The sequence below is a fragment of the Cajanus cajan genome, chromosome 1 (genome assembly GCF_000230855.2).
Source record: "Cajanus cajan strain Asha chromosome 1, NIPB_CcT2T_4, whole genome shotgun sequence".
NCBI classification, from domain to species: domain Eukaryota; kingdom Viridiplantae; phylum Streptophyta; class Magnoliopsida; order Fabales; family Fabaceae; genus Cajanus; species Cajanus cajan.
The window spans coordinates 48066473-48091792 of record NC_138517.1 but is presented as its reverse complement, the minus strand read 5'-3'; the positions used below and the strand labels follow the sequence as shown (position 1 = coordinate 48091792).

The 25320-nt window shown below is 29.7% G+C and overlaps 1 protein-coding gene across 1 annotated transcript; it reads right to left on the bottom strand.

Moving 5' to 3' along the window:
• Positions 1-1358: 1358 nt before the first annotated feature.
• On the bottom strand, positions 1359-5865 carry LOC109789564 (14 kDa zinc-binding protein). Its single transcript, XM_020348545.2, has 5 exons — positions 5615-5865; positions 4973-5030; positions 3762-3851; positions 1702-1819; positions 1359-1587 (listed from the first exon to the last, which is right to left on the bottom strand). Exons 1-5 carry the CDS (start codon positions 5743-5745, stop codon positions 1520-1522), a joined length of 465 nt encoding a protein of 154 aa, XP_020204134.1. The 5' UTR covers positions 5746-5865; the 3' UTR covers positions 1359-1519.
• Positions 5866-25320: the final 19455 nt, after the last annotated feature.

The following is a 25320-nucleotide window of genomic DNA, read 5'->3' as shown; positions in this document are numbered from 1 at the left end:
AAAAACCACACACTCACAATTTTTAATAGTTGTAAAACATGAAAAATATAATCAATGTTTATAAAAATTGTAAAGTTTTTCATTAAAAAGACCAACAATTTCTTATAAATTATTCCTTATAATAAAGACGAAAGAAAGTATTATGTACCACTCATTAACTACTTTGTTTTTTGATAAAAGATCGGATGAATATGATAGATGATACTCATTAGTATCTATGGTACTATACTAATATGTGATACTTCTATTTTTTTAAAAATATATTTAAAATAAATGTTATTTATTTATCTTAAAATAAACATTAATAAGTGAAAATTAATAAATTTAGATCAAGGAAAAATATGTTATAAATATCAAAATCAAAATGTTTATGTTATAGGATAAAAAATAACAACTTCAAATTTTAGAGATAAAAGATAGAAGAAAAATTTAATGACCAAAATAAATGATTCATTTTATAGAAACTAAAAATACTAGTAAATTTAAACTTTTATTTTAATTTGAAAATCAGAAAAAAAAAATACATTATATTTTATTTTTAGACTTGTCTTTTTCAACCTAAATTAACCTAATCACTTAACCAACCTTTTTATTTTATCTTTAAACTTTTTAAATTATAATTTTAGACTATACTATGCACACCATACTTTTATCTTTGTCCTTTTCTTCGTTTATTTTGATATTCAATATCTATTACTATTTTTGGGTACATCCAGAGTATTCTTCGGTTGATGTTTATATCTTACTTTTATATGGTATCCAAAGCAACGATATTAATAATTACAAGACATGTAAAATTATAATGTAGGAAAAAGCTAATAGTGTTTAATTAAAAATTGTATGCTTGGAATTGATTGAATGATTATAGGAAGGAAAATCCTTCTTGTGAATAAAGAGTTGTGGTGCTCTCATCTTTTATGGCTAATTTCTGAAAGAAAAATAAAATCCATTGTTGCTAATGGTATGTTGGACACATTTAATAAGCACTAGTTAAATCTTAAAAAAAATATCACCGGTTAAGATGCAGTCAATACCTTTCAAAAGCTTCAAATGTTTTTAAAAAAAAATCAAATTTTAATCATTTTATCTTTAGATAATTATATTATTAATACAAAATATTCACCGTTAAAATGCCTAATATCCGACTTCTAATGAGATCTCAAATCCAAGATCCTCCTGCAGACAAAGTTCACAATCAGAATCTAGAAAATCACTATAAGTTTATTGGGATACTAGCTTAGAAGTGTGTTTGAAAACTTCTGTATAAAAAATAACTCTATCTTCAGTAGAAAATCTCTTAAAATCACTTTTAACTTGTATTCAGATAGACCTAATGAATCTTAGATTCAACAGAAGAGTTTAAACACATCCAACACTGGTTATCTAATTTAATCAAATGTCACATACTCACAATAAGTACACCAAATGTAGCAACTTATTAGTTGTCCAAAACCATTATTGAACAAGATAACAACCACATTATTACTCTCATGGCTCACTGTGAATCCTTCCCCACATTTTAGCCTGGAGGCCAGTTCATCTGTCTTCCCCCAAGGAGGTGCACATGAATGTGATAAACTGATTGGCCTGTCATTAACAAAATCATACTATGATATAGAAGAATCATTCAAGAATCAATAACTTAAATAGAAGATGATTTATCAAAGCTGCTTATGTGTTGGCACAGAGAAGAACACTTACATCCTTTTGGCCCGTCGTTGATTACAATCCTGAAGCCATCGTCGAGACCTTCTTGCTTTGCAACCACCTTGGCGGTGTAAAGAAGGCGGCCAAGAATATCAAAGTGCCTCTCCTCAGCCTGTAGAATAATCAATAATATAAGTTTCTGTCACAGTTTGATTTGTCAAAAAAACAAAAAAAAAAGTGGAGTCTCTCTTTCAAGTGTTAGTGAGAATAATGAATGTCATCATCACAAATGTGCAGTTTAGAGTTCTTTTATTTTGCTCTTGTTTAGAAATATATTTGGAATTGTGTAAAGATCCATAAATAAGGAATGAATAAACAGTATATAATTGCAATTCCAAACTAGGATTAAATATGTATTTAGTCCTAAAACTTTTGCCAAATTTTACTTTTAGTCCCTGAACAAATTTTATATGGTTTTAATCTCTAAAATTTTCTTTCATGAACAAAAAATCTTGACACGAGAGATCACAAATGTTAATGAAAAGAAAAGTTTTAGAATTCAAAGTAAAAAATTGGCAAAAGTTCAAGGACTAAAACTAGTAAAAATCTTGTTTACCGACTAAAAGTGAAAATAGAAAAAAGTAGACTAAAAATATATTCAATCCTTTCAAACTAATATTTCAACTTTGCAGGAAATGGAGAGTGGAGACACTACAAAAGTGGTAAATTGATTTAAAATACATATATAGGATTGAAATTTAGTGTGATAACTGATGTCTGTTAACATGATGGAAATAGGTTTCAAGATCTTTCATGAACAGTTTGCTTATTTTTTTCTTTCACAAAAAATAAAGAAAAAATAACCGTTCAACGAATCCAATCTATTATTTTCCAACTATGTTTTAGGTTTTTCTCCAGCCATTCTAATCAGACTATCTCCCATGTGATCAAATTTTCTCATTGGAGACTCCATGCATCGTTTTAGGTAAAACCAACCACATTAGGCACACTTCATTGCCCAGTATTTGCTAACACACACCATCACTTACAAAAAAGAGATAATACCAAGTTATATCATGGACATTAACAAGATGGCATTATACAAGAAAAGTAATCAACATTAAATACCTACAACTACAAGCTACAACAGACACAGTAGAAAAGCACTGATTAACAAGTTTCTAATACTAACAGTGTTTTAAGGGTGAAATACATCTTGGTAACAATATGCAAGGATTGTTAATATGAAGCATAGTAGCTAGGGTTATCCATATAAAGAAGAAATTAAGAGACAGACAAGAGAAAGAGGCACTCGAAGATGGAGGTAACAGCAATGTGTAAACAAAGACATCCATCCGTGGTGCTGAGCAATGCATTCTACAGCTCATTATTGACCTACATTCGCCTTATAAGAAAGAGCTATGAAAATGGAACAATGAACAAACTAATTGAGTAGGTATCCTCCAAATTGCTATAAGCCAGACAAGAATAATTTACAATAATTCAACTTGAATTGGTAGGTCCTAAAAACTGAGAAACCACCATGAACCTGTTTCAGATTCAAATCTATACAACTAATAGTACAGAAACACTAGACTTTATCCAGTTGAAGAAGTAGCAGCCACAGTCAAAGATTTGGTGTCAGCATAAACCCAGAATAATTTCAAAATAACAGTTGTTGACTAAATTTTGATATGTCCACAATTCCACACAGAAAGGTTCATATCCAAAAACATGTAATGATTCCATAACTACAAGACAATAGCCAAAACTAAAGATTTCAAACCATCATTGTTATTGCAGGAAAATACAAACTGAGCAGCCTTTTTTCGTGAAAAAAACTTTTAGAAGTGAATTTAAAGAGGAACATATAAGGCATCAGGAGGTAGATACTGAAGGGAATTTATTGTTTGCTTTCAAATACCAGAAAAGAATGGGCTAAGTTACATTATTACTTTTAGAAGTGAATTTAACGAGGAAAATATATTTTGTGCTTTATAAATAATTAATTTGTAAATATACTTAGCATTATAACATATGTAATTGGTTTTCCAAATTGAAGCTTGAGAGAGCATAATATGTCTATGCATACAGAAAGAGCCACTAATAAGCACCTTGGATAGACCAGTTAACCCATCTTTGACTTTAGGAATGATAAGAATATGTGTAGGAGCTTGAGGAGTTATATCCCTGAAGGCAAGCACCTGTTAGAAGGGGGAGAAAACAATAGGAAGATTAATAGTTATTATAAAGTATAAACCATTACATAAAATGACATAGCATGACCAGAATGCTAATGGAACTTTCTAAAGCTAAAATGTGAGAGACAGTAAAAAATTATTTATATTTGACATGTCATAAAAGATGAAATTAGTAGAATTTCCCCAATTCTATTTTGGAAAGTTAGGAATAGTTGTTATCGATCACCATAGCATATAGCAGAGGTTTCTGGGCAAAAAATATGACAATGCTTTCATCTCAACAAACACAGAAATAGCCAAAGGGAGAGAGACACTTGGTAAATAAATGCTTGATTGATTTCTAAAATGACCGTCAGAAAACAATATGCTTATCATGCAATTAATTTTTTTCAAGGGAGAAGAAAGTAGGAAGGACAAAGTGAAGAAAGAGGAAAAAACAAACCAGAAACCATGACTAACAAATAGGTGTTAAAAAACAATTATTCTGAAGGGGAAAATTTTTTCTGCAAAGTACATTTAATTTCCCAACATTTTAGCATGAATTCAATGGTCAATAGTTATTCATGCAGAAGTTTAAATAAAATGGAAAACAACAAATTTGCAGTACAAAACTCAATTTCGTAAAAACTACCATAACAAATTTGAAATATCCATGTAAAGACACTATTAGTTAGCAGGAAAACAAGTAGTTCTATAAATTTAACAGTGTAATAAACTTTTTTACATTTAAGCTAGAGGCCCAGAGCCACCATGTTTTAGAATGGGTAATCCTCTAGAAGTGATTGTTTTCTGTGAAAGCTGTCAGTTCAGAGGTTATGAAAATATCCAATTTCTTTTATCATTGAAAAATATTGAACCGTTTCACATTTCAATATGTCTAGGCACTAAACAGCAAAGAAACACCAACTATAAGAGGCAGGAATTCCCTTGAATTTGAAAAAATAAGAGCTAACAAACAACAATGGAATTTCTCAATTTTAACAAAAATTTAGATTTGTACTGTTATCACTATGTATAGCAAATTCCTGAATTTCTCCATCATTAGTTCACCAAGGAAACACCAACACAGCACTCACTAGTCATAATTACAAGCATAGAACAAAACACATTAGGCATTAGATTACCTTATCATCCTCATAAACCACAGTAGAAGGAATCTCCTTATTGATGATCTTGTCAAATCTGCGCATCACAGAATACAACATCAATGATAGGCACTCAAAAAGCCTCAAAACTAAGATACCTTCTCGCATCCCACACCCACTTCCAACACAATAGATAGATAGAACCCTCTAGTTCTTGCAAATGAAGGTGTGTGAACTAATTCTACCATACCCACACCAAAAACACTGATCAAATTCCATCAAATGCAAAAACCAGTAAAACTAAACAAACAACCAACCAACTTCAAATGGAAATGGGTCTTCCCATCAATCAAGCATACACCTTCAAAAGCATCAAAGCAGCACCGCACACACACGCACAACTTAAAACACTTCTCTTTCCAACAAAACTACCCCTTTGTAACAAGCAAAAAGCACGAAAATTTGAATACCCATTAACCCTGACAACATGAAAATGCAATCTTTTTAGGGTTTTTGCAAACTAATAGATAATTAAAAAAAATCAAACAGATGGATAGCAAAAAAAAAATTGTGAAACTAGGAGATACCCATGAAAGAGGAAACAAAGAAATAGTGGTCAAAACAAAAGGGCAAGTAAGGAGAGAAGAGTGGGGTGGTAAAGGAGGAAGCTTTGGAGCATACATGGTGGGAGCATCAGCATCAGAGGGAGTGGCAGCAAGAGCAGCTTGCTTCTCTGAAGCCATGGGACTGGAACTAGTTAAGTGTGATGCCAATACAGAGATTCTTTCACTTATATTGCTGTTGCCACTCATTCATGAAATAATGGTGTGCTTAAGGAAACCCCAAATCCAATGAGCTTTTTGGGCTGAAGCCGAATGGGTCTTTGTTTTTGGTGCAAAGACGAATCCAAACGGGTTCTAATTCTTAGGATCAGAGAGTCAGAGGGTGTAATGTAATGCCCTTTTTGTTTGTGTTGTGTTGTGCCAATGACAAGTCACCACGTCATCAATATATCTACTATTTTATTGATAATGATTAGTTGTATGTAATTTGTGTTTGAATTTTACTTTAGATGAGTTACATTTTTCTTCCTAAGATATATATATATATATATATATATATATATATATATATATATATATATATATATATATATATATATATATATATATATATATATATATATATTTGGAGTACTATGGAAAAATAGATAGAGTATCTGAGTAAGAAGTTGTGGGTCCCTTGTCTCCCACTTCGCCCAAAAGATACTCTCTTTAGTTTGTCGTTTGTGTCGGCGGTCTAAAGTAATGACTCGCCAGTTGTATTTTGTCGTTTATGTCGGCAGCCAAAAGTAAGGATTGCCAGTTGTAATTTACTTTTAATTAGATTGCAACACGTGTATGTATAGGATGTGTTGCTTTGAGTCTTGAGGTTGGCTTTTCAGTCTTTAAATAAGAGCATTCATTCAGAGAAAGGGACACAGCTCTCCTGAGCCTTAAACCTCTATCTCCCTTTGAGTCTCCTTCATAGTTAAGACGCCCAGCCTTGAAATGAGTCTGTAAAAATTTGTAAGTTTAATAATTATGCTTAAATATTTTATTGATGGTTTTGCACATGTACATCTGTATGATAATTATAATCTCTTTGAATCTTTTGTAATTATCGAATTTTATTTTTATGAAATTTCATTTTTAATTCCTGTTTATATATATAATCAAGAAATTAATAGTGACGAAGAATATAATAACTTTATTAGCATATTTCTTCTTTCAAGTAGTAACTTTGAATATTTAGAAGATTTTTTAAATTTGTTCTTATAATTCTTATCTTCTCTCCTCTTCTCCTTCCGCATATATGAGCGCTGGTACCTAAATGGTATCAGAGCCAAAAACCTGAAAAATTTTGTGGCATATAGTGTTAATATTAATAGTTCTTATATTGACCTAACTTGGAGGCTCTGCCACCATTACTGGGAAGTATAAGTTCTGAGAATATTAATTCTGTTGAAAAATTTGAAACATATTTGTTTTCGGAATCATTTCAATATCATTTTCTAACTTAAGATTTCCTGAGAATAAATTTATTATCCCAACCTTGCTTAGTTCATTGTGAGTAGTTGTAGCGTTGGTAAGCCGGAGAGAGGTAGTAAGTCCTGGTGAGAGGCAGTAAAACCCGAGGTGTTCCCGTTAAAAACTACTTGTGTGATAGGATGGATAAGGTAATAAAAATATTTAAAGGAAAAGATAAGTTAGAAGAAGATATGAAAAATGATGAAGAAAATAATATGAATCAATTATTACAACATGAATTAATAATCCCAGAAATAGAAACCCAGTTGACTAAGTGGACTCTTCCAAAGTTAAAAATATCTACTATATATGAAAAAGAATGGACTTCAAAATTTACCTCTGAATATGTAATAAAAACAGTAGATAAAGAAATTGAACTTAAAACGAGCCATGAACAAATCCCATTAATAACCAAATCATTAATAGTCGAACACATAAAAAATTATAAATACATGCATATAGGTTCCATTCAAATTGCAATTAAACCTTTGTTTAGGCTAGGAATGGATACTCCGATGTTTGTAGCTTTAAGAGATAATAGGCCAACTGAACTTGAAAATCAGATTTTAGCCATGTTTGAAACTAATCTACATCAAGGACCAGTGTATATTAATAATTATCCAAATTATTCAGTAGCTCTTAAAAGTTTTCATAATACTGAAAATAATTTAATATTAGATGTTAAAATACTTGAAAATAAATGGAATAAAAACTCATATCCAGTAGCAGTTATATATAGAATATATTATAAAGTCATGAAAACACATTTAGCTCCTAGAGCTTTATTAATGTCTCCTAAAGATGAAACTACTATGCTTCTAATAAATCCTGAAAAAATAAGTGCAGTAGTTCCTAAAACTTTAAAGCATAATGAAATAACCACTGGATTAAAATGGAGAATAGAAGATATATTAAAACCAGATCCTCCCGATCCTGTAGAAATAGAAGAAATAATTGAATATAAATCAGGAGCAGTAGAAGTTTCTTTCGCTCCATTAAGAAGAATAAATTCTTTAAAGATAGGGGAAAGTTCAAGAGCATCCCCGCAAACTTTTCATACAGCAAGAAGATCATTAGATAGGCCTAGTTTTACTTATCATAAAACTATGAATCTAAAAGGAATAAGACCAAATCCTACAATACCATTTCCAGAATATGAATGGGAAAAACCTAAAGCTCATAATTCTCCTTCAAATACAGAATTAGCAGAAGAAGAACAAATAGATCCCTCTATAAATATAATTAAAAAATTTGAAATAAATAAAGAGTTATTAAAACAAGAATTTTTAGCAGAAGAAAATAAAGAGAAAAGACAATGGTTTTTTGATACTTTTACCCAAGAAGAATTAAAAAATTTTAGAGAAAAATATTACAATTATTTAGAAGAAATTCAAGAAAATATTCCATATTTCAAATGGTTTGAAGAAAATTGTTTACCAAATTTAGAAGTAAATGTTATAAAAAATGCTACAAAAATTTGGAAAACAAAATCAGGAGAAAAAATTAGTGAAATACCTCCTTTAAAAGAAGTTAAATTTCCTAATATTGAAAACAAAGAGGTTACAGCATCACCCTTTAAAATGGTAGGAAAAAGAAGTTTAGAAATTAGTCCAACTGTATTAGATATTCAAAATCTCCATAGTCAATTAAATTATTCAAATCAAATATTATATCAAATAGCCTTAAAAATTTATGAAGAAAAAAATGAAGTAAGCTCAAAAAATTCTTTAGGGATAAAACCTTTGGAAAGAGCTTTAATAACCCCTACTAGGTTTACCGAAAAAGAATATAAAGAGTTTAAATTAGGACACCATACAGATAATCTATTAGAAGAAATAAATAAAAAATTAGAAAATTTAAATATTAAAAATATTAATATTTTAGATATACCTGAAGAAGAAATAGGAAATTTAGACCTAAATGAAATAGAAGAGTCTATATTTAAAATTCAGAGAAAATTTAATAATAATTCTACCACGCATAATATGCCTACAACTAGAAATTATTATAGAAGACCGACAATACCAGATATTCAATTTGAAGAATGGAATTTAGAAAGCCCTTCTGCCTTTAATGGTGAAGGAATACATGAGTGGAATATAGATGGTATGACCGAACATCAAATTTTAAGAAAAACACATGAAATGACTATGGCTGCTACTGCTTATAGAGCAAAGCATAATGAACAACAAACTGTAAAATTATTAATAGCAGGGTTTACAGGATCCCTTAAAGGATGGTGGGATAATTATCTCACACATGAACAAGGAATACATATTTTGAGTATAGTAAAACCTGAAGATCAAACCCCATTAATGGTAGAAACGTTAATACTCTCCATACTTCAGAGTTTTATGGGAGATTCAACTGTCTTTGATACTAGAACTAATATTCTTCTACATAATTTAAGATGTCCTACTTTAGGGGATTTTAGGTGGTATGTAGATAATTTTATATTAATGGTTATGACAAGAGAAGATTTTAAAGAAAATTTTTGGAAAGAAAAATTTATTGCAGGACTACCTCCAGTCTTTGCAACAAAAGTTAGAGAAAAATTAGGACAACTCTATAATGTAGAGTTAGCAGAACTAACTTATGGAAGAATAATTGCTATAATAAAAAACACTGCTATACAAATTTGTAATGATATAAAATTAGAAAAACAAATTAAAAAACAAAAAGAAAATGGGAATAAAGAGTTAGGAAATTTTTGTGCTCAATATGGGTATGAAAATTTAACTCCTCCATCTAGAAAAAATAAACAAACTTTTAGAAAATCTTTCAAAAGAAATAAGAATTTTAGTAAAAACATCAAAAAATCTTATAATAGAAGAAGCTTTTCTAAACAAAAATATCCTAAGAAAAAGTTTAATAAGCAAAATTTTCAAAATAAAGAAATAGTATGTTTTAAATGTGGGAGATATGGTCATATGAAAAAAGACTGTAGAGTAAAAGATAAGATTAAAAGTTTAAATATGTCAGAAGAATTAAAAGAACAAATAACTAAATTATTATTATATGAATCCGATAGCGAATATGAAGAAAGTGATAATGAAGACTATGTAGAAAATCTAGAAACCTCTAGTGATGAAGAGAGTGACTGCGAATGTACAGAACAACCTTGTGAATGTTCCTTTCAAATTAATGTAATAACCAATGAATCCAAAATAATTCTAGAAATGATAGATAAAATACCAAATGAAGAAGATAGACTATCATATCTAGTTAAATTAAAAAATCTAATTCTAGAAGAAAAAACTCACGAAGAACAAGAAGACGCTCCTGAATTTAGTGGATACGATTTTTCGCACATGAACAAAGAATACATATTTTGAGTATAGTAAAACCTGAAGATCCCGGGAACATCTGAACAAATTTCTTTTATGATCTCATTTTCTATTTCTTTAAATTGTTTTATTATATGAGGATTTTTTAGTCTTTCTTCTATCTGTTTATGTTTTATTTCATTTTTTAATAGATAGATTTGGTCTGTTTTTGCTTTTATCTGAGTTAAAAAATTATTTTCAGTAATATCTTTTAAATTATGAATTTCTTTTACAATCTTAGGTTTTATGAATTCAAATATTAATTCTTTAAATTTTATTCCTTCTGATGTTACCATAAAAGGATATATTTGGGTTAAGAAAGGTGTTCCTAGAATCATTTCTTCACTAATATCAGGGGTTAATATAAAGGTATTTTTAAAACACATTCCTTTATTACAAATATAAGCATTTGAAAGTTTATATTTTACTTTTAATTTATTAGAATTTGCAGCTCTTAATTTTTGAATAGTTTTTTCATAATACTGAGTAGGTATTAATCCTTCTCGTATACAGTTTAAATCGGCTCCTGAGTCTACTAGCGCCGTGAATGTTTTATGAAAAGTTTTTCCTATTTTTAAGGTCGCTTTTATTAACCATTTTTGTTGTATAACTCTTATTTGTTGTACTACATGTTCTTCATTATTATACGAAGTAGAGGGTTGTTCTTCTTTATTTACTATAGCTTTTATTATTTCATCTTTATTTATATTTTCTTGTTTTATTTCTATTATTTGATTTTTTATTATTCTTACTTCCTCTTTTAACATATTTATTTCTCTCTGTAAATCTTTTATTTCAACAGGTTTTTCTTTTATAGATGCTTTCTTGATAATTTGCGAAAAATCGTATCCACTAAATTCAGGAGCGTCTTCTTGTTCTTCGTGAGTTTTTTCTTCTAGAATTAGATTTTTTAATTTAACTAGATATGATAGTCTATCTTCTTCATTTGGTATTTTATCTATCATTTCTAGAATTATTTTGGATTCATTGGTTATTACATTAATTTGAAAGGAACATTCACAAGGTTGTTCTGTACATTCGCACTCACTCTCTTCATCACTAGAGGTTTCTAGATTTTCTACATAGTCTTCATTATCACTTTCTTCATATTCGCTATCGGATTCATATAATAATAATTTAGTTATTTGTTCTTTTAATTCTTCTGACATATTTAAACTTTTAATCTTATCTTTTACTCTACAGTCTTTTTTCATATTAAACTTTTTCTTAGGATATTTTTGTTTAGAAAAGCTTCTTCTATTATAAGATTTTTTGATGTTTTTACTAAAATTCTTATTTCTTTTGAAAGATTTTCTAAAAGTTTGTTTATTTTTTCTAGATGGAGGAGTTAAATTTTCATACCCATATTGAGCACAAAAATTTCCTAACTCTTTATTCCCATTTTCTTTTTGTTTTTTAATTTGTTTTTCTAATTTTATATCATTACAAATTTGTATAGCAGTGTTTTTTATTATAGCAATTATTCTTCCATAAGTTAGTTCTGCTAACTCTACATTATAGAGTTGTCCTAATTTTTCTCTAACTTTTGTTGCAAAGACTGGAGGTAGTCCTGCAATAAATTTTTCTTTCCAAAAATTTTCTTTAAAATCTTCTCTTGTCATAACCATTAATATAAAATTATCTACATACCACCTAAAATCCCCTAAAGTAGGACATCTTAAATTATGTAGAAGAATATTAGTTCTAGTATCAAAGACAGTTGAATCTCCCATAAAACTCTGAAGTATGGAGAGTATTAACGTTTCTACCATTAATGGGGTTTGATCTTCAGGTTTTACTATACTCAAAATATGTATTCCTTGTTCATGTGTGAGATAATTATCCCACCATCCTTTAAGGGATCCTGTAAACCCTGCTATTAATAATTTTACAGTTTGTTGTTCATTATGCTTTGCTCTATAAGCAGTAGCAGCCATAGTCATTTCATGTGTTTTTCTTAAAATTTGATGTTCGGTCATACCATCTATATTCCACTCATGTATTCCTTCACCATTAAAGGCAGAAGGGCTTTCTAAATTCCATTCTTCAAATTGAATATCTGGTATTGTCGGTCTTCTATAATAATTTCTAGTTGTAGGCATATTATGCGTGGTAGAATTATTATTAAATTTTCTCTGAATTTTAAATATAGACTCTTCTATTTCATTTAGGTCTAAATTTCCTATTTCTTCTTCAGGTATATCTAAAATATTAATATTTTTAATATTTAAATTTTCTAATTTTTTATTTATTTCTTCTAATAGATTATCTGTATGGTGTCCTAATTTAAACTCTTTATATTCTTTTTCGGTAAACCTAGTAGGGGTTATTAAAGCTCTTTCCAAAGGTTTTATCCCTAAAGAATTTTTTGAGCTTACTTCATTTTTTTCTTCATAAATTTTTAAGGCTATTTGATATAATATTTGATTTGAATAATTTAATTGACTATGGAGATTTTGAATATCTAATACAGTTGGACTAATTTCTAAACTTCTTTTTCCTACCATTTTAAAGGGTGATGCTGTAACCTCTTTGTTTTCAATATTAGGAAATTTAACTTCTTCTAAAGGAGGTATTTCACTAATTTTTTCTCCTGATTTTGTTTTCCAAATTTTTGTAGCATTTTTTATAACATTTACTTCTAAATTTGGTAAACAATTTTCTTCAAACCATTTGAAATATGGAATATTTTCTTGAATTTCTTCTAAATAATTGTAATATTTTTCTCTAAAAATTTTTAATTCTTCTTGGGTAAAAGTATCAAAAAACCATTGTCTTTTCTCTTTATTTTCTTCTGCTAAAAATTCTTGTTTTAATAACTCTTTATTTATTTCAAATTTTTTAATTATATTTATAGAGGGATCTATTTGTTCTTCTTCTGCTAATTCTGTATTTGAAGGAGAATTATGAGCTTTAGGTTTTTCCCATTCATATTCTGGAAATGGTATTGTAGGATTTGGTCTTATTCCTTTTAGATTCATAGTTTTATGATAAGTAAAACTAGGCCTATCTAATGATCTTCTTGCTGTATGAAAAGTTTGCGGGGATGCTCTTGAACTTTCCCCTATCTTTAAAGAATTTATTCTTCTTAATGGAGCGAAAGAAACTTCTACTGCTTCTGATTTATATTCAATTATTTCTTCTATTTCTACAGGATCGGGAGGATCTGGTTTTAATATATCTTCTATTCTCCATTTTAATCCAGTGGTTATTTCATTATGCTTTAAAGTTTTAGGAACTACTGCACTTATTTTTTCAGGATTTATTAGAAGCATAGTAGTTTCATCTTTAGGAGACATTAATAAAGCTCTAGGAGCTAAATGTGTTTTCATGACTTTATAATATATTCTATATATAACTGCTACTGGATATGAGTTTTTATTCCATTTATTTTCAAGTATTTTAACATCTAATATTAAATTATTTTCAGTATTATGAAAACTTTTAAGAGCTACTGAATAATTTGGATAATTATTAATATACACTGGTCCTTGATGTAGATTAGTTTCAAACATGGCTAAAATCTGATTTTCAAGTTCAGTTGGCCTATTATCTCTTAAAGCTACAAACATCGGAGTATCCATTCCTAGCCTAAACAAAGGTTTAATTGCAATTTGAATGGAACCTATATGCATGTATTTATAATTTTTTATGTGTTCGACTATTAATGATTTGGTTATTAATGGGATTTGTTCATGGCTCGTTTTAAGTTCAATTTCTTTATCTACTGTTTTTATTACATATTCAGAGGTAAATTTTGAAGTCCATTCTTTTTCATATATAGTAGATATTTTTAACTTTGGAAGAGTCCACTTAGTCAACTGGGTTTCTATTTCTGGGATTATTAATTCATGTTGTAATAATTGATTCATATTATTTTCTTTATCATTTTTCATATCTTCTTCTAACTTATCTTTTCCTTTAAATATTTTTATTACCTTATCCATCCTATCACACAAGTAGTTTTTAACGGGAACACCTCGGGTTTTACTGCCTCTCACCAGGACTTACTACCTCTCTCCGGCTTACCAACGCTACAACTACTCACAATGAACTAAGCAAGGTTGGGATAATAAATTTATTCTCAGGAAATCTTAAGTTAGAAAATGATATTGTAATGATTCCGAAAACAAATATGTTTCAAATTTTTCAACAGAATTAATATTCTCAGAACTTATACTTCCCAGTAATGGTGGCAGAGCCTCCAAGTTAGGTCAATATAAGAACTATTAATATATATATATATATATATATATATATATATATATATATACTAAAGAAAGTTTAATTCAACTAATTTGAATTATTGGGATAAAAAAAATCTAATTAGAATTATGTTAGGCATGATATATTCAATAAAATTATTATAGATGTTAAATTGTAATTTAATGAAAATGTAAAAGTTAGTGCACTTTGTGACACCCTTACTACCCCAACACATATATTGTAATAATAAAAGTTGACAAATAAATTTTTCAATTTCGGTAAAAAGGGTTCACATAAAAATCTTCGAAATTATTCTTCAACAACCACAATAATAATATCAAAAAATGAAACGCAAGTGTTTACAAATTGTTTTCAAAAATAACGTTTACAATTCCAAATCTATATAAAACCTATGTTCTAAATTCCTCTGCCCCGATGTCACAATATCAGAGCATCCCCACAATTCAACTGTTGGCATTCTAGATGCCACTCGAAGCCGGATCTTCCTCACCTAAAACATCCACAATTTATACGGTGAGAAAAGAAAATATCTATATGCAAAGCACATACAAACACACCACAATTGTAATCTCATCATAACTCGTTGCTTAATAAAATAATTACAAGCGTTCATATATATATATTATAATTTATCAATCATTCATCATCTTCACATCTCAATTCACAACTACATCAATCCATCACAATCCACATAAATCTTACAATTAACACTATGTCAAGACCACGCCACAACTGACACAAGTGATACAGGTTAACTGCCTCACTCATCCCACACCATGCCAGGGGCACGCTCGTCCCTGAAGCATCACCTACCCAGGGTTCGTCTCATCCCTGGTCATTAGTGTGAGGAACCACAAGCACATTACAATCCACACAATCTCTTGCAATTAACCCTATGCCAGGGCTGCCATATGTGACATAAGTGATGCGTGTTAATTGCCTCACTCATCCCACACTATGCCAAGGGCACGCTCGTCCTTGAAGCATCACTACTCAAGGTTCGTCTCATCCCTGGTCATTAGTGTGAGGTTCCACAATCACAATCATAATCATATCCACACAACATCTCATTTCATCTCAATTCCATATTACATGCACAACATATAAGTCTAACAAAATAAGGGTTTACACACCATTTGAACAATTCACATCTAGATCATCAATTCTTATCAAATAATATACCAATAACATTCATAAATTAATATTATAAATAATGGAATTATCAATTTAATAAAACTTTAACATAAACAATAAAACCCCCAATTCTTTCAAAACCTAACTCACATGCACTTTTCTACAGTTTCGTTCTCCTTCTCAGATCATCATTCTTATAAATTAAATATATATTTCTAATCCTCAACACATACAGAATCTAATGGTATCATTAATTCCTCAAACAGAAATATTTCAATTTTTCCAAAACCTAGCCTACAGGCACTTTTCTATAATTTCGTTCTCTCTCCTAGAGCATCATTTTTACAAACAAAATATATATTTATTGTCCTAAATATATACAGAATCAAATAATGCCAATAATTCTTCAAACAGAAATATTTCTAAAATTGCTCATATTTCTAAGGGGTTCTTCCTCTACCCAATTCCCTCATGTAACTCTATATATAAATAATTCCCTTTTCCCCCGTACCTGGATATGAAGAAGCTGAATCTAGACTAGATCTGGTTGATCTCCCTCGCTGGGTTCCCCCCGGTCTGAAGCAGAAAGTAGAGGAAAGAAGAGAGAGCAGAAGAAAAGAATTCAGAATCAGAATGAGAGGTGTGCTTTTTGGGAGTGGCAAACAACTCTATTTATAGGCTTTTTACGCCGGAACGGCCCGTTCCAAATCCGGAACGGCCCGTTCCGGACCTTTAAAACATGGCTAAAAATCACATCCAGAACGGCCCATTCCAAAACCAGAACGGCCCGTTCTGGTGTGCATTAATTACCCACAACGGTCACGCCTCGTTCCAAGCCCGTTCTCAATTAGGGTTAATGGCATATTTAATAGTCCGGAACGGCCCGTTCCATCTTGAGAACGGCCCGTTTTGGGATATTAACTCACACACAACTTGGTAGTTTGGAACGGCCGGTTCCAATTTCGGAACGGCCCGTTCCGAGCTACTAAATCACATGCTTTTTGGAAGTTTGGAACGACCCTTTCCAATTCCGGAACAGCCCGTTCCAAGCTACTAAATCACCCCTATCACCTTTATAAAATTACCAAAATACCCTTAAAAAAATAAAATTGAAATAGAAAAATGGGGTGTTACACACTTGCACTTGAATTAAATCCTTAAAAAATAGTAGAATATTTATTATTAAGATTAAAATATTTTTTTTATACTTTCTTTTCCTTTATTTTAATTTTTATAGTTTAAAATAAATACTTTTAATCTTTGTACTTATCTTTTTTTAATTATTTTTAGTTCTTATAATTTAAAATAATTATTTTTAGTCTTTAAATTAGTAGTTTTTTTTATAATTCTTTTAGTCCTTGCAACATTTTCTCTTTAATGTTAATATGATAGGAGTCTTCAATTTTATGAGAATAATAAAAAGATACAAAAAAGTATAAAGTGTTAATAGACCTAATTTAAAATAATTTTAACAAAATAAATTATATATTAAACACACAAAGTTGAATTCATTCCTTTGTCCCGTCAACATAAAAAACACAACATTACAAAAAATAATTAACAATAGGAACTAAAAGAATTAAAAAAAAAAACTACAAATATAAAGACTAAAAAAAATTATCTTAAACTATAAAGACTAAAAAGATTAAAAAAATAAGTATAGGGACCAAAAAGTATATTTCAAACTATAAAGACTAAAAGGTAAATCAAGTGAAACCATAATGATTAAAAAAGTAATTTAACCTATTATTAATTAAAATATAAGAGTAAATCATGTATGATAAATTTGTTTACTTATAGTTAAAACAAAAATCATTTAAAAGTCTATATTGATAGGTCAATTTTAGTTGTACTTACTTGACACTAACACGATATAAATTCATACTTTAAGTAAACAAATATTCTTTGACTTACCTAAAAATACTTTAGTTTTTCGTTCAACCTAAGTATTATTTAATTTGACTCTTCAAATAATTATCCAAGTATTTGTTGATTAACAAAGTCTCTCTTCAAGCTTCAAAAACCAAGTATTATTTAAAACAAAGCCTATTCAGGCTTCAAGTTATAACACAAAATTAAAGTTGGGTAATAACAGTTGTTTCGTCATACTCACAAGACATGTATTAAGTCAAAAGACGATCTTAGATTTCTCATATTTTATAAGTTTTAATGATAAGAAATTACATTTTTTAGTAAGAAAACATGTTGTAAAAGTCATTGTTTCAGAATAAGTAAGACGAAGTAGCATCTGTAAGATGAAGTTAATTAGACAAAACATACAAATTGTTCCTACCGATCATTATTTATTGTGACTGACGAGTTTAAATGTTCAAATGAATAATTTATAACTTAACAAATTGAAATTTATTGTCTTAGAACTCATATTCTATTAAAAGTGTATAAAAACATGAATAGTAGTAGAACAAAGGATAAAGATCCCGAATTTCACGAAAAGGTGCTGAAAAATGATTACATTTTCACCAGCACATTGACTTTGCTTCTTGTTGTTCTCACTTTGCTACTTTACTTTGATAAGTAGCTTGATCTATCAAAGATAAGGAGTATGTTGAGGTGAACGACATTAGTTAAAGCATTTAATGCAATAATAAATACTTCCTCTCTAAAGTTTAGATGAAGAAATTCTATGAATCAGGCTCGAGAAGCTGCAATGGTCATCTCTTTCAAAACTACTATATAAGAAGCTCTAGTACTTAAAACAAAAAACAAAGCAAGCACAATAGAGAATAGAAGTGTAAATATAGAAAAACTCTGAGATACAATACACATCTCTTAAAATATCTTATTCAAGAGCTTTCTTGTACTAAAACAATTTGTTGTAATCATGTCTAAAAGAGACAGCTATTGTAACCTTGTAATATCTTCATAACCATTGTTATAAGGTAGAGCCTAGAGAGACTTGTTTGTAAAAGAATACTTGAGGTTAAGCTTGGAGAAGCTTGTCTATAAAAGAATACTTGGGTAGTGGCATGAAGAGGCAATCAAAGAACACTTATTTAAGCTAGAAGTCGCTTCGTAAAAGAATACTTGTAATTTTGCTAAAAGTTAGTAGAACTCAATCTAGTTGGGTTGAGAACTTGACGTAGCCTCGATGGTTGAGGTGAACCAGTATCAAAACAATGTGTTTATTGATTACTCTTATTAACCCTCCATTTGTTGCAGATACTACTTCACGTATTTGAAAACGTGCGAGTTTTTGATATAACTATTCACTTTTTTTTTCTAGTGTCTATATTTTCTCCACAACATGATATAACAACAAATAAGTACATAGCTTTTTAGAATTTTTTTTATTTTTACAATTGATGTTTTCTTCTTTGTGTTTTTGAGTCTTCAAGATCTTTATGTAGGTGTTTGATAAGATGACCGTTGTAAATTCTTAAGCTTCACTTGTAGGCTTGCTTCGTCTTTATTTGTCTTCCTTCCTTGTAAAATAAGATGTTCATTGGTGTATTAAAAGTGTTTTACCAAACTGTCACTTCTTATAAGATAAGGGACGCTACTTATCACCTTTAAGGTACAAAACAGGAGGAACTGATGCGTGTGTCAGTCATAAATGACTTTATCTTTGACTTACACTTCTAGATATTTATTTGTCCTTTCTTTGAAAAGAAAATATCCATTCCTTTTTAAAGTCCAAGTCCCAAAGAAGATTTTATTCCTTCAGTTTGTTAAAGAAAAAAATAGACATAGATGATTTGGTTATTAGACATAATAAATGATATATTTAATGCATTCGTTTTAAATAGAATAAGTGATCTATCTGAAAGACTATACGCCATTATAACCACTAGTCATTCTTATGTGATTTGAAAAACACTTCTTTATAAAAAAAAATATAAGTTTGTTAACATTAATACTCATATTCTTGAAAGATCCAATATCGTCCGTTGATCTAACATAACATAAGAGGGACAACTCATGCATACCCATGTACACTAACATTCACTCAAACACAAGTGGTGAATAAAATAATCTTATCCAAAAATAACTTGCTAAATGTTCCATATATTGTATTTGGAATATTCTAAATAATTAATCATAAAGATGAAGGAAAATAGTGGGTAAAGATGCGGCTATTAGATTTTCTATTTCTTAATTTCACATGAATAGGGAATGCAAAATGTTTAAGTATAATTAAGATATCAAAAATATTAATAATTTATTTTTTATTACAAATTTATTTATTTAATTATATTTTTAATATTATAATATGTATATTTTTGTTATTATATCACGTAAATAAATTGGTTGGCCTATTAGGCCTAATAGGTTTTTTATAAACCTAAGTTCAACCTTTATAAAATAAATAGACTTTTTTAAAAAGGTTAAATCTGACCCTTTTATTAAATAGGTTAAGTCAGGTTAAACTTTAAATGAGTCAAGATACAGATCTCTATTTAAGGTTTAACATATTCTCATTCCTAATAAGAAAAAAAAATTCAGATGAAAAATATTCTTTAACATTATCAATTCTCAAAATTTTGATAGTTTTCCCAAATTGGTTATTGATCTCATTGAAGAAAGACATGAAAATGCTCCAAAGTTCATATTTGTCTTTCATTAAATATACCTAAGTACATAAAGAATATTCATCAATGAATGTAACAAAATATTTGAAAAATCAAAAAATGTTACATGCCTTGGATCCCAAATATCCAAATGAATGGTAGTAAAAAATGAGGTACATCTTTTTTCAGTCTATTTTGGAAATGATGACCTAACATATTTACCTAATTAACATGACTCATAACTTAACACTTCAAACTTCTTATATCTTGGAATCAAAAGTTTTAACTTAGACAGACTTGGGTGACCCAAATGATCATAAAGGAACTTTGGAGACAAGACAATGGCACAAGACATAGGTGGTTGTTTCAAAATAATATAGACCCCGAGATTCATGTCCTCCACCAATTGTTTGTGCCATACCATGTTCTTGAATGACAAAAGAATTGATAGTAAATGTTACTAAACAATTTAAGAACTTGGTTTATTGACTCAAAGATACAGGATTTTAAGGACAAATAAGAATAAATAAAATAAAATTGAGGTTCAGTAGGGGAAAAATAAAAGGCTTGACCACTTCCTTTGGGGGGGTAATTTTGGATGCATCTACTAGGGTAATATAGTGAGGAAATTTAAGAGGGGACATGTGATAAGATAAAAAATCATTACCAACTATATGGTCAGAAGCACTTGAATCAATAATCCATGGTATTTGATTAGTTGATGATTGGTAAACACAAGTAGTTGAAACACTCGTGGCAAAGAATGTTTGGGATTGATAAGTGGCTTTCCATTGTAGGTACTCTTGATGATCATCTTTTGAAATCTAACCTCAAATTTTTTAAACTTAGACAATTTTTTGTCTTCTCCGAAAATCCACGAAGAGAGTGTGGAGAAAAGACAAACACTAGAATGGGGGTTTAATAATATTAATAAAAAAACTCTCACTTTTTTTGGATAGTAAATTAGTAATGCTAACAATAAAGAGTGTAGGAGAAGAGGTAGACAAAACAAATGATAATTTTTATATTGATTCGTCTCAATCACTAAGACTATATCCAATTCTCAATCCAATTAGATTGAGTTCCACTATCTTAAACAAGATATAAGTATTCTTTCAACAAGCCACTTCTGGCTCAAACCTAAATGTTCTTTGAATTGCCTCTTCAAGCAATCTATCTATGTACTCTTTCACATAAAGCCTTTTTAGGTTTCAACACCAAGTATTCTTTTACAATCGAGTCTTTCCAAGCTCAAATGAGTATTCTTTGACAAACAAATCTCTATAAGCTCAATCAAGTATTCTTTTACAATCAAGTCTTTCTAGGCTCAAATGAGTATTCTTTTATAGACAAACCTCTATAAGCTCAATATTCTTTCATAGACAATCCTCTCTAAGCTCAACCAATTATTCTTTTACAGATAAGTCTCTCTTGGCTCAACCCTATAAAAATATTTATATCTGGGTAAATTTTTACAAATGTTGTTTCGTCTTATGGGCAAGATGTGATACAACCAATTAAGAATAAAGGTCTTTATAGAAAGAGTGAATGAATAATAATTTGTACAAAAACTATTTTTTCTTGCTAATCTTAAAGTTCTTTATATAGTAGTTGAATGAAGATGACCATTGCAAAACCTTGAGAGTTCCTCACAAGCTAACTTCGTTTGTCTTCACTACGAGTTCCTTGAGATGAGAAACATCTGTTGATGCATTAAATATTTACATTAATTGCATTTCACATACAAAATTTATGCACAATTCTCATTATATCATGATGATAAGTACACATCACATAGCTTTATCACAAATTCAAGTCATTCACATACCATATCATCTTCGTTTCACACTCATGTACACTTCAATTAACAAACAACATCAAGAATCATGTAACTAAGTTAAGCACCACTAACAAACCTCAAATCCACAATGCACAAGTACTTCACATAGCCATCATGATGGAAGACCATGGGCCAAGGGCCCAATTACTAGAGTTATGGCCAAGAGCATTCATGATGGTTAGGCTAGCTTAGAGGATGGTGGGCTCTCTAAGCCCAAGTTACTCTTTTCATGGTCCACCACTTCTTGAGGCCACATTATATATAGAATAGGGTTTAGTCTTTGTATTTCTTTTGGCTTGTATTTTGGCCGAATTTGAGACTAGGCTTTACATAGCCAATATTGGTCTCATTTTCTGTCTTTTAATTTTAGGAATTTTGGACTAGTTTATTTTTGACCTTGTATTTTAGGTAATGTAGTTTAGGAACATTTAGGGTTAATTGGATTAAATGTACATTAGATGTAAATTAGGATGTATTTCATTTTAAATTTGAAGCATGCATGGAAACCACACTTAGGTGTCATCCACATGCTTCAAATCCACTTGGAATGCACTCTAAATTAAATCCAAATGGAACATGTAATCCATGTGAGAGTGTGCAGTCCTTGTGTGACCGGCCAAGGCTCCACAATTTGAATTTGAATTCAAATTTTGGGTGCCTAGGGTTTAAAGTGACCATACCATGGTCTACTTTAAACCCTAGTTAACCTTGGCTTTTCCCACAAGCTTCTCCACTCTATATATACCCTAAACCTATGTAGCTAACCACTTTTTGTTGATATATGAAATTCACTTCTGAATTTTCTCTCAAAGAGTCTCAAACACCTTAGGGAATTCTCCCTTCTTAAGCACCTTCACAAAGGAATCCTTCCTTTGTGCTTTAGAGCTTCCTCTTCCTTCTTAGGGAAGATAAACACCTCACGGATCCAGCTACATCTTCTTCCATTTTTGGATTTGATTTCTTCCATTAGAACCTCAAAGATTGCGTGTGGACTTCGGAGGAAGCTAGTAGAAGCAATTCAAATCACTTCTTCAAGAGTTCTTCCATCATTTTTTGTATCTAGAGCCATGGTTGCTCTTTGAGGTTCAAGTGTCTTTTTCCTTTCTAGTTCCGTGTTGCCTCACACTATTCTTGATTGTCTTGAGTTGTTTTCCTTGCATAGATTCAATTTTTGTTCGTTACTTGATGAATCTATTCATAAAATCAACATTATTCTTCCCTTAAACCAATCTATGTGTGCTTATAGGCTTTTTGTGCTTTGTGCTTTTTAATTTTCTTGAGTCTTCTTCTTGATACATAATCTGTGTGTAAAGATTAATAATAGCATGTGTTTTGATTTTTGAATCCTAAAGTTTTATCTAGAAGTCATGTGTAGTCCTTTTACATGTCATAATTCCTAGACTAGCTTGTTTGAACCTATTTTGTTTTCATGCTTTTGGTTTCTATTTGAAAATCATTACAAATCTGTTTTGGATGAACCTATATGTGCTTTGAGTGATTTTTACTTTCATTATTGAGTTCAGATTTTGATGGAAACTTTCTTTGGAATCGAATTGATGTTGATTCCTCTTCAAGCTTCTCCCTAGACCTTTGGCTCCTTGGTTCTCCTTAAGCTTCTCCAAAGCTTCTAATGGAGAAAGAAGCTTCGAATTTCACTATCAATGGTGAAGACCACTCTCAAGTGGCGCCACTCCTTGGAGGAAGATTAACCACTTCAAATCTCAACACACTCTTGTATGAAGAGGATAAGAGAAATGAATTAAAATTAAAGAGGTTGAGACTTTTGGAAGAGAGAAAACCTGAACAATTTTTGGAATTCTCTCTATATATGCATCAAAAGTATTTACAAAGTGAAGAAAAAGACTTATATAGTGAGGAGGTGGCTTGTGGTGCAAGCTAGGCTAACTATGGTTCAAGGAGAACCATGGTTAGCCTTCTTACACTCAAGCTAACCGGTCTAGTAACTTGGAAGCTTGTGGAGCAAGCCAAGCTAGAAGCTTGTAGCACAAGCTAACCAAGTGTGTTGGAGAAGCTCGAAGAGTTAGGTGGCCCATCTTGTTTTCCTTCACTTAATCCAATCCAAAAAAATTGGAATTGGTTTAGTTAGATTCACCTAAGGAGGATGAGACCTAGTGTAACATCCTAAATTTTATAACTATTTATCTATAAGTTTCTGCAAATTATTATATATATATATATATATATATATATATATTAAATATTACGTAAGTTACTGTGAATGAAATTTATGTAGCATTATTTAACCAAATTTTCTAAATTCAATAACATGTATTTTATTATCTAATTTGACTGTTTCTTGGACAGCGTTGAGAGCACGCTGTAAAATATGAGAAACTCAATTTAAGAAAATTTAAATAATATGTAACTTAAATAATAATTTATTGAGTGTAGATTAAGAATAAATACAGTTAAGAGAGAAAATCTCTAAATTAAAATTTATAGAAATTCTCTAAGGATTTAACAGAAAAAATATTCTGCTAAAACCTTAAGCTAGAAAATTATGGAAAAATGTTCAAAAGGATATAATAATTTTATCATCAATATAGTATGCTTGGAATAATTAATAAAATGTATAGTTATTTGAAATTAAAATACAAATCTCAACCAATTAAATTAGGACACATAAGCAAATCCTAATTTATTTAATTAATATTAATTATCATAATTAGGAGATGATCAAGAGACAAAAGTGTATATTTTTAATGGTCAAGATTCTAATGATGATATTAGTTTCTCAAAATTATAATTAATTTGTAAGATATTTTAATAATTCTACAATGTTCTAGAAAGTTCTACAGAACTCTACAAAGTAGATATCTAATTACCAAATAATTAAATAGGTTGGAAGCTTAACTATTAAGATATTCAAATAACTCAAGAAAGTTCTATAAAATTCTACATAATATAAATCTAGAATTGATTAGATACTTAACTATTAAGATATTTAAATAATTCTACAAAATTCTAGGATGTTCTATAAATTTCTACAAAAAAAAGGGACACATAATCACCATGTGATTAAAATGAATTGAAAACTTAATCATTAAGATAACTAAATAACTCTACAAAATTCTAGAAAGTGAAAATCTCATCACCAAATTATTAAATAAATTGAAAACTTAATCATTAAGATACTTAAATAATTCAAGGAAATTCTAGAAAGTCCTATAAATATCTACAAAATGGACACCTAATCACTATGTTATTAAAATATCTTAGGAAATATCAAGAAATATCTACA